This window comes from Onychomys torridus, chromosome 16 (assembly GCF_903995425.1).
Source record: "Onychomys torridus chromosome 16, mOncTor1.1, whole genome shotgun sequence".
NCBI classification, from domain to species: domain Eukaryota; kingdom Metazoa; phylum Chordata; class Mammalia; order Rodentia; family Cricetidae; genus Onychomys; species Onychomys torridus.
In genome coordinates this window covers 40,820,602-40,835,267 of record NC_050458.1, presented here as the reverse complement: position 1 = coordinate 40,835,267, position 14,666 = coordinate 40,820,602, and the positions used below count along the sequence as shown (strand labels likewise).

Genomic DNA, 14,666 nt, shown 5'->3' with positions numbered 1-14,666 from the left:
TGAGCTATCTCTCCAGCCCGAGGGCAGGATTCTTAAAGGCAAAACCCACGAGAAGACCTTAAGTATCTGCACAAGCAAGCCAGGAGCTGTTCTGCTCTGCCAAGATTAGGCGGCCACATAAGAAGCCATCTACATAACAAGTAGATAGATGGTCATGGCTGTGCACTTCCGGGTGGAGGTCACCAAGTTAGGGTTATTGGGAACTTATCTTCCAAGGTCTGCAGACGAATGGCTAGTGGGTGTCAGGGCGGATGCCTAGCAGAAAACCGTCTCGTTAGGTATCACACTTGGACACAGGGGCGTGTCCTGCCATCTCACCCAAGAGGAGCAGGTTTACCCACAGACTTGACTGGGGGTGTGGGCTACTCGCGGTAGTGCGTCCTCTGGTGCTGGATGAGCTGAGAGCTCTGGCCAAAAGCCTTGCCGCAGGCGCCGCAGGCGAAGGGCTTCTCGCCGGTGTGAGTCCGCAGGTGCCGGAAGAAGTGGGAGCGGCCCCGGAAGGCCTTGCCGCAGGCTTCGCACTCGTAGGGCTTCTCGCCGGTGTGGATGCGCTGGTGCTCGGTGAGCACGGAGCTCCAGATGAAGGCCTTGCCGCACTGGCTGCAGACGTAGGGCTTCTCCCCGGTGTGCAGCCGCTGGTGGCGCGCCAGGTTGGAGCTCTGGCTGAAGGCGTGGCCGCAGTCGGCACACTTGTAGGGCTTCTCGCCGTTGTGGATGCGCAGGTGCTGGGTGAAGTGGGAGCTGTGGCTGAAGGCCTGGCCGCACTGGCCGCACTCGTAGGGCTTCTCGCCCGTGTGGATGCGCTGGTGCTGCGTGAAGCCCCACCAGCTCCCGAAGCGCTTGCCGCACTCCTGGCAGGCGTAAGGCTTCTCGCCGGTGTGGATGCGCTGGTGCTTCAGCAGCAGAGAGTTGTACTTGAAGCTCTTACCGCAGGCCTCGCAGCCGTGAGGCTTGGTGCCCCGCGGAGTGCGGCCCAAACCGCTGCCCAGCTCGGCAGCCTTCTTGGCGCTGTCCTCAGCCCCTTGGGCTCCCTGTGGTAAGAGTACCACGCGCCAAGAATCCCTTTGCTGAGAGCAGGGCATGGTCCCTGGAGGCAGGGCTGCTGGCTGCTCCAAGGTGCACTCCTGGCCAAGGCTGGCCCCACACTGAGACATGCTGGGGAGACTCTTCAAGAGGCCCCGCAGTGCCCTTCCATCTGAGGCCGGCCCATCTCCAGGGCTGTGGGAATTGAGTGAGGCTGGAGTCTTCTTAGGCTCCCACTCAGAGTCTGAAAGGAGAAATGGCAGATGGCTCCCAGCCTCATCCCTACTATGGCAATGGCGTTCTGGGGGCTGAGGCCAGGGGAAGCCTGAATGGGGACTATTCAGAGGAGGAGGGAGAGGCTGGATTGGGGAGAGGGGGAATGTAAGGTGGGGGATGGGGGCAGGCTGTGATGCCTCTCTTAGCTGGGAGAAGGAAGTTCAGGTTGGTATTAAGGGCCAGCAAGGATCTGGAACTTAACTTAGAGAGGCGGAGATGGCTGGGAAGACACTTGTCTATCCAACCCCACAAAAGTCAGGTGACAAGAGTTTCTGAAACCTGCTCTGCCAGAGAGATGGGGTCTGGATGGTCCTAGGATTCACAGTTCCCTATGGAACTGACCCACAGTTCCATAGGGGCTGGCTATGCCTCAGCATCACAGACACCGTCAAACCCCGCCCACCCAGCCTCTGCTGGTAGACAAAACTGGTAGCTAGGCTCAATCAGGGTCCCAGGCAGGACAGGATGGTCCTGATTGTCAGCAGATCCAGGGAAGTGCTGAGTGTTGCATCCAGTTGGAGGTCCCCAAGGCTTCCTAGAGTGCGACGGGGCTGCTCACTCACCAAGCCAGGTGTCTCTGCTGACTTCCACTTCCTCTGTGTCTTGGAGGTCCAGGTCTGTCTGGGAAGGCACTTCAGGACTGGAACAGGGGGAGCCTGGAGGCAGGGGACTAAGGCTCATACCCTACCCTCCAGAGAGAAGTATCCCTGACCCTTCCCTCTTTCCTGAAATTAGAGTCGACTCCAAGGCTCTGGGACCAAGACCCTGACACACAGAACACCCCGCACCTACCCAGCATCTCCTTATGCCCCCAAAGAGAAGATTAGCCTGATGTGGGGCCAGTGCCCTGGCTTCCCCATCCAGGGAGCCCTTCCGAGGCCCCGGCTTTGGGAACTCATTCTCCCTCAGTTCTTTGGGCAGGCACAAGATGCCCGGACAGCTCCTGTGCTCACCCATGCTGGCTGATGTTCTGGCTGGCTCTGGCTTCCTTCCCACCCATCAGTGCTCACTGCGCTCAGCCCTGCAGCTGCCCCAAGGTCCCATCTTCTCGGTTCTCGGCATCAGAAGCCGGTCATGGCTCCTGATCTGTGTCTGCAAGGTCAGAGAGGTCCTGTAAGGACTGTTTAACCCTTACAGCCTTACAGCCTAGCCAGGCCTCCTGCTAGGTGGTTAGCCAAGGTGGACAGCGCTGTGGCTTGGAGCCTTTTCTCTAGGACCCTGGGGACCCTTGTGCACTTACGCTCCCCTGTGCTCACCTCACACTACTCCCGAAGGACCCTGAAGTGACTGTGTGCGAAGGTGACGCTGCAGATGGCTGGGACCTAGAGATCCTGGACTGGCTTACGTGGGAACCCAAGGTTCCCAGAGGTCCTGGCAGGAAAACTGCAGGGAGGTTTCAGAACATGGGGGGGGGGGGGGGAAGGGGAAGGGGGGAGTGTCTTAGGCATCTGGAAGAAGCCTGGAGTGGTGTGACAACATGGTAATTCCAGAGACTCGGGAAGCTTTGGCAGGGGCATTTCAAGTTTAAGGCTAGCCTGGGCAACATTGTGAGACTTCTATCTCAATTAAAACAAAAGAAGATACACAAAAATGGAATCCGTGGGCCTTCAAGCATGTCTGAAGCAGCAGCAGACCCGAGCTTAGGCACTTAGAGGCAGCCCTGCCCTTGCTGGTCGCTAGGAAACAGGCACAGAGACCATCTATCCACTGCATATCTGTGCAAGGGGTGATGGCCATTCCCTCATCTACCTCCAGACCCTCGGGGCCTTCCCAAGCTCCACTATGACTTGGTAAAATCTCTCCCACCAACAACCACACCTTAGCCCAGAACCCACCTTTGTCCCTTTGTGTTCCTGTCCTTCACAGACCCACCAGGAACAGCACAGTGCTGTAAGGCCCTGTCCAAGAATTGTTCTGGGGACAGGCAGAAGGGTCCTGGTGCTCGGCAGCAAACAGGACAGAGCTTGGGGCTCCTATCTGGTCTTGGGTTGACCCCTGTGGTTCTCTAGGGACGTGAGCTCTCTCTGTCCTTATCTGGGAGTGTCCACCTATAAGCTGTGGCTGGACTTTGGCATCACCTAAGAGAGCCTAGCACAGAGCATGGCTGCCCTCCATACACCTCAGCTTCATTGTTTCAGCCTCCAGAATTCTACACCTGCAGGGAGTGTTGACCCCCATGTGGGATCTTGTCCTCACTGGCACTACCTCCTGAGAGCAGTGATGCTTCCTATGGGCCTAGGGGGTGAAGCCTCTGGTCTACATGACTGCTGAGACCTGAGGCGTGTCCAATGGTGTGACAGGGTCGGGACCTCTTATACTTCAGCTTTACCAGTTGACTGATCAGGCCACCCCACTGGAGGGAAGCAAGGCTGGCAGCTCTGTCCCTGTAAGTCATGAGGCAAGCATACCCAAATTAGCCAGGACAGAAAATTGTCTCTCTTCCTGGCCTGGGACATGGTGTTGGGGGGGGGTAGGGGTGGGGGGTGGAGGAGGGGCGATCTTCACTTCCTAGCATAGGGCCCATTCTGAGGCCATTTTTCCTTCTAGACTGTGGAAGAAACATACCCAGGGGGCTGTTCCCCAGGGAGTTAGAACATGGACTCAGCTATTACTGCCTTTCATTGCTCCCTCTGGGCTTTTCCCATTGGCCCCAGTACTGAAAGAGCTGACCAGTGCCCCCTTCCTTCCTCAGCTGGCCAAGACACGGGTCAGACCAGTCTCATAGGTAAAGGTGGGACAGAAGGCAAATACCATGAGGATGCCCACAGAGGTGCCGCTGTGCCGCATGGGGCTGGCCTCCAGGTGTCCCTGGTGATGAGAGACCGCTGGGTGACAAGACAGGAGTGGCCTCCTCAACAGCCTCTGAGGTTGCCATCTTCCTGGGACCTGCTCAAGGAGTGTGCACCAGGGACCTAAGGAAAATGAAAACCAAGATAGATGAGGGAATGGAGAATGTTGTTGGAGAAGAGCAGGTGACGCTTAGCTTTTCTACTTAGCAAGAGAAGGTTGCCAAGAAAAGGCAGAACTCCTGGGGAGTTGCAGGGCCCATGGTACAGGGGCCTGCATGCTTGCCTATTCAGTGTGAAACCCTCATCAGTTCTGGCAGCAGCACCAGCAAGGCACAGTGGTCCCAAAGCTCTTCTCTGTAAAGTATCCTAAATATTCTTCCCAACACAGCTTGCAGAGAAAAGCATGCTCACTCTTCCAGAGAATACTCCCGCACCACAGCTGGGGCTTTGGCTCCGGGGAGTGTGAGGCATGAGAACTCTAAATCTAATTTTTAACGGGGCGACTTCATGAAAATAAGAAGGGGTACATTTCCGGAGGGAAACCTTTTCCTCAGATCCCAAAGACTCTGAGGCTACATCCCCCAAGACCAGATTTCTCACAGCACCATCCATAGGTATATGCATGCGCGCGTGCATGTGTGTGTGTGTGTGTGTGTGTGTGTGTGTGTGTGCGCGCGCGCGCGCGCACGTGTGTGTGAAAGCCATGTATCTAGGATGGGGATGAGGCTGAGTTGGTCGAATGCTTGCTTAGCGTGCCTGACGCCTTGAGTCTTATCACGACCGATTCCCAGCACCACAAAAACTGAGTGTGGCGGAGCATGCCTCTAATCCCAGCATTTGGGAGGCGAAGGCAGCAGAAACAAAAGTTCGAGGCATCCTTGGTTACATAGTAAGTTTGAGGCCAGCCTGAGCTACACGACTCCAGAAAATTAAAACAGGGGGAGGTCATCTCCCCTTAACTTGGTTTGCCATAAATGGATGGAGCTCAAAGAGAGAGGCTAGTTTTCTTCCTCAGTGACACGGGCAGAAAGGATGACAGGAAACATACACGGGGCGAAGTGCAGCAGCACCCGCCGGGAGAAGACGGAGGCGCTGGGTGCAGGCGCAGGACGGACGCCGTGGCGCCACCCTGCCGGTCCCCTAGATTGAATCCACTCAAAGGCCCGGGGCTGGGACTGACCGAAGTCTCGGCAGGGGAAGCAAACGGACACCCGCATGGATGAACCAAAGGGTCCGCATTGAACCCACTGGGAGGGGCGATCACTCACCTTGCGAGAGGCAGAAGACCGCCCGCGCATCGGCCGGAAGTGCTCTGCCTCCGGGAGGCCCCGCCCCCGATTCTGAGACGCTCTGGACCCCGGAGGACCACGCCTCGGTAGCCTCTGGGCGCTCAAAGCTTTTCTTTATCTAATGTGGCTTCCCCACGGAGCGTCCCTCCCCTACGGCCCGACAAAGATCCATCTGGAAAATCTGTTTTCAAACCAGCCGAAAAGCCCGGCAGAGACGGAGGCGTCAGAGTCCGGGTGTTGGGCTGCGGAGGTTATCATAGCGTTATTGGAATTGGCCCCAACCAGGACCACACACACGTTGCTACGGACTGCAGCTGACCTTACTCAGTCTTGCAGACTTTGTCGGGGTGCATCCTCGCACGTGGTTGTAACAATTCTCGCTGCGATTTCGTAACCAGCACCGGCATAAAGATGGAGGAAGCTGCTGTCTGCTGTTACTGAGCCACTGCCATGTGGAGTTCGAGACCACGAGAAAAGACCTCCAGACTTAATTCAAATTATAATGAAGCAAAAAAAAAAAAATTAATATTTTTCGAGACAGGGTTTCTCTGCATAACAAAGGCTTAGATGTCCTGGAACTCACTTTGTAGACCAGGCTGGCCTCGAAATCAGAGATCCGATTGCCTCTACCTCCCCAGTGCTGGGATTAAAGGCGTGTGCCACCACTCCTGACTCCAAGCCAAAAAAAATCTTTGTTTTGTTTTGTTTTTTGTTTTTTGAGACAGAGTTTCTCCGTGTAGTTTTGGTGCCTGTCCTGGATCTCGCTCTGTAGACCAGGTTGGCCTCGAACTCACAGAGATCCACCTGACTCTGTCTCCCGAGTGCTGGGATTAAAGGCATGCATCACTACCGCCCAGCAAAAAATTTTAAGGCTGCTAACAGGGCCACAGTGTCTAACCCAAATCAGAGATGTGCTGCCCAAAAACAGGTGTGGGAAGAAGGGCTTTTAAAGGAGAAAACCACAGGAGCTAATTTTGTTCTGCCAAGATTATATGGTCAAGGTGACCTTAAAATAGCCCTTGAATGTCTGCATAAGCCCACAAGCCTGTTATAGAAGCCAAACCAGCAGTTAGTCATATCATAGCAAGCAGATGGAGGGGGGGTGACAAGGAGTCAGGGTTGGGGAGACCTTTATTTTTCAGAATGTGTGTCAAAGACAAACAGCTATTAGGCAAATTGGATGCCTAGCCCAAAATGAGGTTTCTTTAGCCATCACACCAGGCACTTGTGATCCCTGGGTTAAAGTTCGAGGGCCCTCATTCCAGTTCCTACCCAGGGAGATTCCAGGGAGAGATACTAATCTAGTAGCCTGCCCTGATCTTGTCTGTGCTGTACTGAGAAGAGGTTTCAGCCTAGACAGACCCCGGCCTTCGCACTCACGTGTTCATGCAGAACCTCCAGGCTCGGTGCTTGGATTTATACTCTTAAATGCAAAGTAGTAGAAAAGGCCTCAGCTGGGTGTGTTAGGTTAGAAAATTGGGACACACTCGGTTTGTCCACTCAGCAGAACACTACCCAGCTTGATCTGATTCCAGCTGAGCCTCTAAGGTGTGTTTGGGAGTGTAGAGTGGGTTCCATCTCACCATCACATGAACTTCCTGAGCTTCCCCAAGCAGGAGGGCTAGTCAACCCCAGAATCACTTATAAGAGGTTCTGGGAGCCCTTCCCATACACATGGCTGGTCAGTATGTAGCAGGCCCCCAGACCTTAGTACAACTGACTCTATGATGGAAGTAGCATTTCAGGCCAAAAATTAAGCGCAGAGACACCACCCACCCTCCAAAACAAAAGCAAAGACCTCATCCATCAAAGCCCACCATTCTGGGAAAGTCTCTAGATGTACCAACCTTGCTTTTTGGCTTCTGGAGTTCTGCTTCTGGCTAACAACTGTTCTTGTTAACTGAAGTGTGCCAACCCAGAACATGGCTTTTGTGCTTAAAAGCTCATCCTGAGAAAGGCTCGTGGCTACACTGGGATCTGGAACACCCAGTGTAACTGTCAGGCCAGCTAACAAAGACTTTCTGTTGGCTTAAACTCATGTCCAAGCAGTCTTTTCTGGTGGATACCCCACAACATTTCTGGAGGTCCCACAGAGATTCCCAGAGGCCAGACCAAACACATTGTGGGGGCTCAGATGCCCTTGGACCAGGGAAGAGTGCAGAGGTCAAGGCCCTCTTAGGGGGTGCACAACCTGAGATGTTCCAGGTCCCAAGGACTCCCTTTGATCAATTGCTGTTATAATGCCTTGGGGGAGGGTGTGTGTGTGACATCTTCAGCCCAAAAGGAAACAAATTAGCAAGTCAACTGGTCTGTCACCTCTGGAGGTAAGTCTGGTTAAGGTGCCTTTTGTTTGGACATATAGGAAAGGTCAGATATGGCTGTATCCAGGATCCATATGAGATATCACTGGATTCCTTCTGTCTGTCTAAGCATATGACTGTGTGGTGGCTACCCCTGGTTGTCTGTTCTGTGTGTCTCTCTGTCTTGCTGTTGTTTCTGTGAGTTCTTTTTTTTTTTTTTTTTTTTTTTTTTTGACCAGTGAGTGGCTTTCTCTGGTGTAACACACACACACACACACACACACACACACACACACACACACCATTTAAGAACTGTGCCTCGCCCAGCGATGGTGACGCATGCCTATAATACTTGGGAGGCAGAGGCAGGTGGATCTCTATGAGTTTGAGGCCAGCCTGGTCTACAGAGCTAGTCCAGGACAGGCTCCAAAGCTACAGAGAAACCCTGTTTCTAAAAACAAATAAATAAATAAATAAATAAATAAATAAAATTAAAAGAACAACAACAAAAACTGTGCCTCTTGTCGGAGACCTGAATCCTTTTGGTTCTGCTAGGTTGCCCAGAGAAGCCAAAAAACAAAACAAAACAAAACAACAACAAAACCCCCAAATCCTCTGCCTGTCCCACTCCCTGACGCTCACTGGATTGTTTCATTCTTGACTCCTGCTCATGATTCTTGTGTGGAGGTCGGAAGGCGCCAGGCCTCTCGTCCAGAGCCCCCTGCCATCTAAGCAGAATGCACACGGGGAGAGAGAAACAGTTTCCCTGAGGTATAGTCCTTCTGCTCCCCTGCCAGTTCTAAGCATCCCCAAGGAAGGGGAAAAAAGGAAGCTCCACTCCTTCCTCTCCCATGATTTATGTCTCCATTTCCACCAAAACTTATCATTCTCTGGGGAAAAAAAAAAGCAGAAAAACTGCCCCCAGGCTGGGGTGGGGTGGGGTGGGCACAGATGACTGCTGGACAGTGCAGCCTGGACAGAATGGATTCTCCCAAGGAGATCTTAAACAATTTCACCAGGTCCTTTTTAGAAAGAGTAAAAACAGCTGCCGGAAAGATTTCCTTTGTCACCCAGTCAGCCCCAGATATTAGTTAATATATTAGTTAATATAAAAGTTAAAATTTTAAAGGTATAAATAGGTCCTGGTTGCTGGAGGTAGCTCAAAGGCGGTTAACAACAGAGAACAGATTGAGAGATGAGACTTTCCACATAAACTGAAAGCCATAGTCACCTTCTTTGATGATGACACAGTTAGACTTACACATACCCAGCAAAATGTTGGTGTCCTGCCTCTGTCAGAAGAATATCTCCTAGCTGAAAGTCCTGCCGTCCTGCCCCAATCAAAGGCTATGCTTGGACTATCTCTCAGATTGACAAGAAAGACTCCAGGGGATGGGGAAAAATCAACCCCCCAGGACTGGCCCAACACCAACTTCCCATAATCATTCAACTAATCAGTTCAGCTACTCATGCAGATTAAATAACACTCAATGACCCTGGAAACAAAAAGGGAAGGTGTGGTCCACATTGCCAGGCTTAGAGAGACAGGCATCCTGGTGCCCTGCCAGTCACCCTGGAACACACCTCTCCTGTGAAGAAACCTGGGACCTCTGGTTCTCATGAGTCTGATTCTTCCAGAGAAACAGGTGTATAGAGTCCTGAACCTGAAGGATGCATTCTTCAGCCTCCCATGGGCAGAGGTAAGTCAACCCATTTTTGCTTCTACATGGACAGCCCCAGAGTGAGCAACTTACTTGGATCAGATTGTCCCAAGGTTTTGAAAATTCTCCAACACTATTTGATGAGACATTAAATGCTGACCTCCTGCTCTTCCATCAGAGGTTTCCTGGGACCACACTCTTACAATATATACTCTTACCATACCTCCTCCTAGCCTCTAAAGCTAAATGAATTATAAAAGGGCCACCGAGGGACTGCTGAGTTACAGATCTTGGGGTACAGAATGTCGGCTAAGAAAGCCCCTGACTTTGTGCATTAGAGGCTACCTGTGGACCACCTGAGGAGAGCAAAAGGAGCCTGTCTCAAGTAGGATTGCTGTCATCCTTCAAATCCCAGTTCCAAAGATGAAGAGGCAGGTTCGAGAGTCCTTAAGTGTGGACAGATATCGCTGCCTCTGGACACCAGAGTTTGTGGAAATAGCTGGGTCTGCATACACCAGCACAAGGGGTGGGGGAACACTGAGCCCCTAAGCTGGACTGAGACTAAACAAAAGGTATTTGAGGCTTTAAAAGCAGCTCTGACTTTGGCTCCTGACCTAGCATTTCTAGATGCCTCAAAACCTTTTCATATGTTTGTCCGTGAAACAAAGATACGGCAAAGGGGGTTTTTAACCAAAATTTGGGGGCATGGAAGTGTCGTGTGATATACTTGTCCAAAGGCTTGGACCCTGTAGCCACAGGACGGCCCACCTGTCTAAGAGCTGTGGTGGCTACCTGCTGGTCTAAAGAAACAAGTCAGCTCTGGATCAGGATCTTATACTCACAGCACCCCACACTGTCCAGGCTCTCTCAGGAACTCCAGAACAGTGGCTGTCTAATGCCTAGTGTTAGTTATTATGTGGCACTGTTTACCATGCAAGAAAAGTCACGAGGCACACCAAAACCCACTGTAAGAGTTTATTGGGAGAAAGAGGGGACAGAAAAAGTGTTAGTTAGTTAGGCCTACTGAAAGATTTGTGCAGGAAGAAGAGGGGGACAGTGTTAGGATTCTGCCATTCCAGCTACATGACTGCACATGTGCAGTTCAGCAGCTAAGTAAGGGGTCTTAGTCATCAGTGCACTGCGTGATTGTGCAAAGGCGTGCAGCATGGTCATGCAATCAGTGCATGAGTGGCGTAGCTCCGTAAGCCCACCTGCGCATGTGCAGGGGAATCCTTAAAAAGCCGGACAGACGCCTCCCTCCTCTTCTGCTCTTTCCTCCCTACTCCACTCTCTCTCTCCTGCACGTGTCTCTGCCCCAGGCCTGGCCACACTCTCTTCTGTTCCCCACTTCCTCCTAATAAAGCTCTGATACTAGGTTTTGCCTCTGACCTTTCCTCGCACAGTAACCAGAGCTGCTTATTTTTTAAAACCAACAGACGGCACATGGGATCCGCCTCTTCTGGACCCCGCCCCCCTGTGCATGTGCACATGGGCTTACATAGCTACGCCAAGCGTACGCATAGATTATGTGATCATGATGCGCAAATTACGTGACCGCGCAGCACACGGAATACGTAGGATGTAAGTCCCCCCAGCCCCATGATTACGCATCTCGTCAGCACCTGCTCAGTCATGGAGGCGAGCTAGACATCTCATCAGCTGTGTGACCCAGTAGCAGGCCCTACTCCTGGTCCGCTCTTGTCTTAGGGTTTCTATCGCTGTGATCCAGGCAGCTTTTATAAAGGAAAACATTTAACTGGGGCTCTTACAGTTTCAGAGATTTATTGTCTTGGCGGGAAACCTGGCAGTATGTAGGCAGACACGGTGCTGGAGATCTACAGGGAGAAGCAGCAACTGTGTGCCACACCAAGCTTAGCTTGAGGAGGAGACCTCAAAGCCCACCCCCACAGTGACACACTCCCTCCAACAAGGCCACGCCTCCTCTAACAAAGCCACACCTCCTAATAGCGCCACCCCCTATGGGGGCCGTTTTCTTTCAAGCCACCACAGCCATCAAGTCCGGTTGAGAAACGCACTGCCATCAACCCTGCCAACGCTCTTGCCTGCAAATGACCCACAGCTGCTCGTCCATGACTGTCACAGGTGGGTGAAAGATGAAGCCAGCTACATGAGGGCTGCCACACGTTACTTGAACTGAAGCGATTTTGGCCCCCAGCCAGGCACCTCAGCCTAGAGAGCAGACCGGATTGATCAGGTTGGGGAAAATTTGGAAAGGCCATCACAAATATACACAGACTGTCGCTCTGCTTTTACTACCTTGCATGTCCATGGTATGATCTACAGAAGAGGCCTTCTTGCCACTAGGGGGCGGTGTGGGGAAGGGCATTAAAACGAAAGAGAAAATTTTGGCCCTTCTACAGGCTGTTTGGCTTTCCCTGTGAATTGCTATCCACTCCTGAGAACGTAAGAAGGTGACTCCCTGAGAAAGGCGGTAACCAGACTGGCTGCCTGACAAAAAACCAGTGGGGCCTAGTGATTTTCTGGTGACATGCCCCGACCCACTGTTGCCTGAGACTCCGTGGTACAAGCAGGAGAAAAAAGGGGGATGTCGACAAATGGACAGCTCACAGTCACAGGCTGATGGAGGGAGAGACTCTTAGGATCATTTCCCCCCAGAAACAATTGGCAGGACTAAGGGAACTGACCTTCGCCAGGCTACTTACTCACTGGGGTCACACAACTTTCCGAGTTGCTCAGATGAAGGTCTGTTATACCTACACTGGACACCCTGGCTCAGAATGTCTCAGCCAGATACCAGGTTTGTGTTCAAGTAAATCCAAAAACAGAGAGCTCTTACCCAGGAAGTGGCCCAAATGAAAGGCCAACACCCCCAAGTGAACTCTGGGAAACCAACTTCACCGAGCTCAGGCCTGCCAGGGGATTATACAAGCACTTGCTAATTTTTTGTTTTTGTTTTTGTTTTTGTTTTTCAGAGCTGAGGACTGAACCCAGGGCCTTGCTAGTTTTTATAAGTACCTTTTCTGGGTGGGTAGACGTGTTCCCCATCCAGACTGAAATTGCTCAAATAGCTTAAAGGCCCCTCCAGGAACTGGTCCCCTGCTTTGCTCCCAGTTCCTCCCACTCCCCCAGCCATGGGGCCAAACAATGGCCTGGCTTTCATAGCCCAAACCTCTCAATTACTAGCTAAAGCTTTAGACACAAACTCCATTGTGAGCCAGCCAGTGGGGATGCATACCTTTAATCCCAGGAGGTAGAAGCAAGCAGATCTCTGAGTTTGAGGCCAGCCTGGTCTACAGAGCAAAATCCAGGACAGCCAGGACTACAGACACAGAGAAATCCTGTCTCAAACAAAACAATTCCATTGTGTTTACAGACCTCAGAATTCTGAGCAGTTATAAACAAACAAAAGACCAATCAAACAGGACATTCAAAAACAAAACAAAAAAACCCATAAAACTCAGAGTTCAGCAAAGGGTGTGTAGACCTCCTTCCTTTGTTTCTGGGCCACCGCACCCCAAATAGAGAGAAACTTACCCTTTATGTGATTATGTTTAGAAGACTTCCCTGACTGCTTCACTGGTTCAGAGACTAGCTGTTGGCAAAACTCTAACCATTACTTTTTCAGTTGCTTGCTTTAGGCTTAACCTTGAAAACATACATATTAAGCTAAAGCTTGTCATTCTGTAAATGAATGACTTAGTGTAACTATAAAATAGTCTAGGCATTTTCAACAATTCTATCATTTATAAGGTGACTGACCATTAGCTTGCATATCTTAATTATCTGTAACAGTTTACAACAAATCAGCAACTTTTACAAGATTAAGATTTTACACTTTTATCCCTATTAAGTTTTAACCTTAAAGTTTTGAATCGAAGATTTAATTGAAAATCCTCCAGCAGTAAAATCAAACTTTAAACCATAAATACAGTCCACAGAGGGACTGGGAAATTTACAAAATCATAAATACAGTCCACAGAGAGATTGAGAGCCTTACTTTTAAAAAAAATCTTCTTATATCACAGTTTTTCATATGACTCAGTTTATCCAAATAGCTAAAGCTTAACAAAGTTAGCAAAGACAAAGAGACCAGACCTATATCTTTAAGTCAGTTTCTGCTAGCCCAAGTAGGCCCGAGGAGTTTATAAATCTTATTTATCAAATATATCCTACTTATCAAACTTTTTTTAATCAAAAAATTTCTAGAAGCCTAGTGTTGAACACAGTTAGCAAAGATGTTAAGTGGTTAGGCATACTTATCTAAGTCAGTATCTGTTACCCTGAATAGACCTCTATAACCATAGGAATTTGAAAATCTTAATCAGTAAGCAATTTTTTGCTTGGAATTTTACAGCATCCCACCCTTCCCCACTGGTCTTACATTTTTTTTCTTTTTTTCTTTTTTTTTTTTTTTTGGTTTTTCGAGACAGGGTTTCTCTGTGTAGCTTTGCGCCTTTCCTGGAACTCACTTGGTAGCCCAGGCTGGCCTCGAACTCACAGAGATCCGCCTGGCTCTGCCTCCCGAGTGCTGGGATTACAGGCATGTGCCACCACTGCCCTGCTGGTCTTACATTTTATCAGGAGCTCTGCATATACATGACCTTGAATGGGTGGCATATTTTTTTTGTTGTTGTTGTTGTTGTTAACAGGAACCAACAAAAATGAGGCTGGAGAGATGGCTCCGTGGTTAAGAGCACTGACTGCTCTTCCTGAGGACCTGGGTTCAATTCCCAGCACCCACATGGCAGCTCACAACTGTCTGTAACTCCAGTTCCAGGGGGGTCCAACATCCTTACACAGTCAAATGTGCACATAAAAGAGAAAGACAAAGAACCAAGAGAAGGGAAGAGCTAGACATGTGTAATTATATTTAGCCATTTGAACTTTTATGTATTTTTTAATTAAAATTTTAAGTGAGATTTCACAGAAACAAATAAATATACCATTTGTTGTAAGGAATTTTTCCTAAGGGGGTGTCAGACAATATCTGCGGCCTCTACCCAGTATATTTAACAGCTTTCCCATTGCTGCAGAGGTGACCCCATCCTTGTTAGTTTGTAGCCTGTAAGCCCTAGCTTTCCCAGAAAACCTTGAGGCTTCATGCAGTCTGGGCCTAAGTGCATACATTAGGGAGCAGTGCCTGGACGCTCAGGTGAAGGCCCAATGACCTGGTCTGTCTCGTCCTTTTTGAAGGAATATTAACCTTTTTTATTTGAGACAGGGTTTCTTTGTGTGGCCCCTGGCTGTCCTGGAACTTGCTTTGTAGACCAGGTTGGCCTTGAACTCACAGAGATCCACCTGCCTCTGCCTCCCAAGTGCTGGGATTAAAAGCATGCACCACCACAC

General features: G+C 50.4%; 1 protein-coding gene and 1 long non-coding RNA gene across 3 annotated transcripts; one reads left to right on the top strand and one right to left on the bottom strand.

Annotated features, from left to right (window-relative positions):
* On the bottom strand, window positions 1-5,773 carry LOC118596982 (zinc finger protein GLI4-like). 2 transcript variants are annotated; one of them, XM_036208186.1, is made up of 4 exons: window positions 5,357-5,773; window positions 4,051-4,211; window positions 1,863-1,955; window positions 1-1,267 (listed from the first exon to the last, which is right to left on the bottom strand). In XM_036208186.1, exons 2-4 carry the CDS (start codon window positions 4,172-4,174, stop codon window positions 363-365), a joined length of 1,122 nt encoding a protein of 373 aa, XP_036064079.1. In that variant the 5' UTR covers window positions 4,175-4,211; window positions 5,357-5,773; the 3' UTR covers window positions 1-362. The 2 variants fall into 2 exon arrangements, with proteins under 2 accessions (XP_036064079.1, XP_036064080.1); XM_036208187.1 differs by lacking the exon at window positions 5,357-5,773 and adding an exon at window positions 2,253-2,391 and having other exon boundaries at window positions 4,051-4,110.
* Window positions 5,774-11,332: 5,559 nt separating this feature from the next.
* On the top strand, window positions 11,333-14,000 carry LOC118597344. The gene is made up of 3 exons (XR_004946806.1): window positions 11,333-11,441; window positions 12,293-12,344; window positions 13,970-14,000. It is a non-coding gene; the product is annotated as an uncharacterized LOC118597344 (long non-coding RNA).
* The last annotated feature ends 666 nt before the right edge of the window (window positions 14,001-14,666 follow it).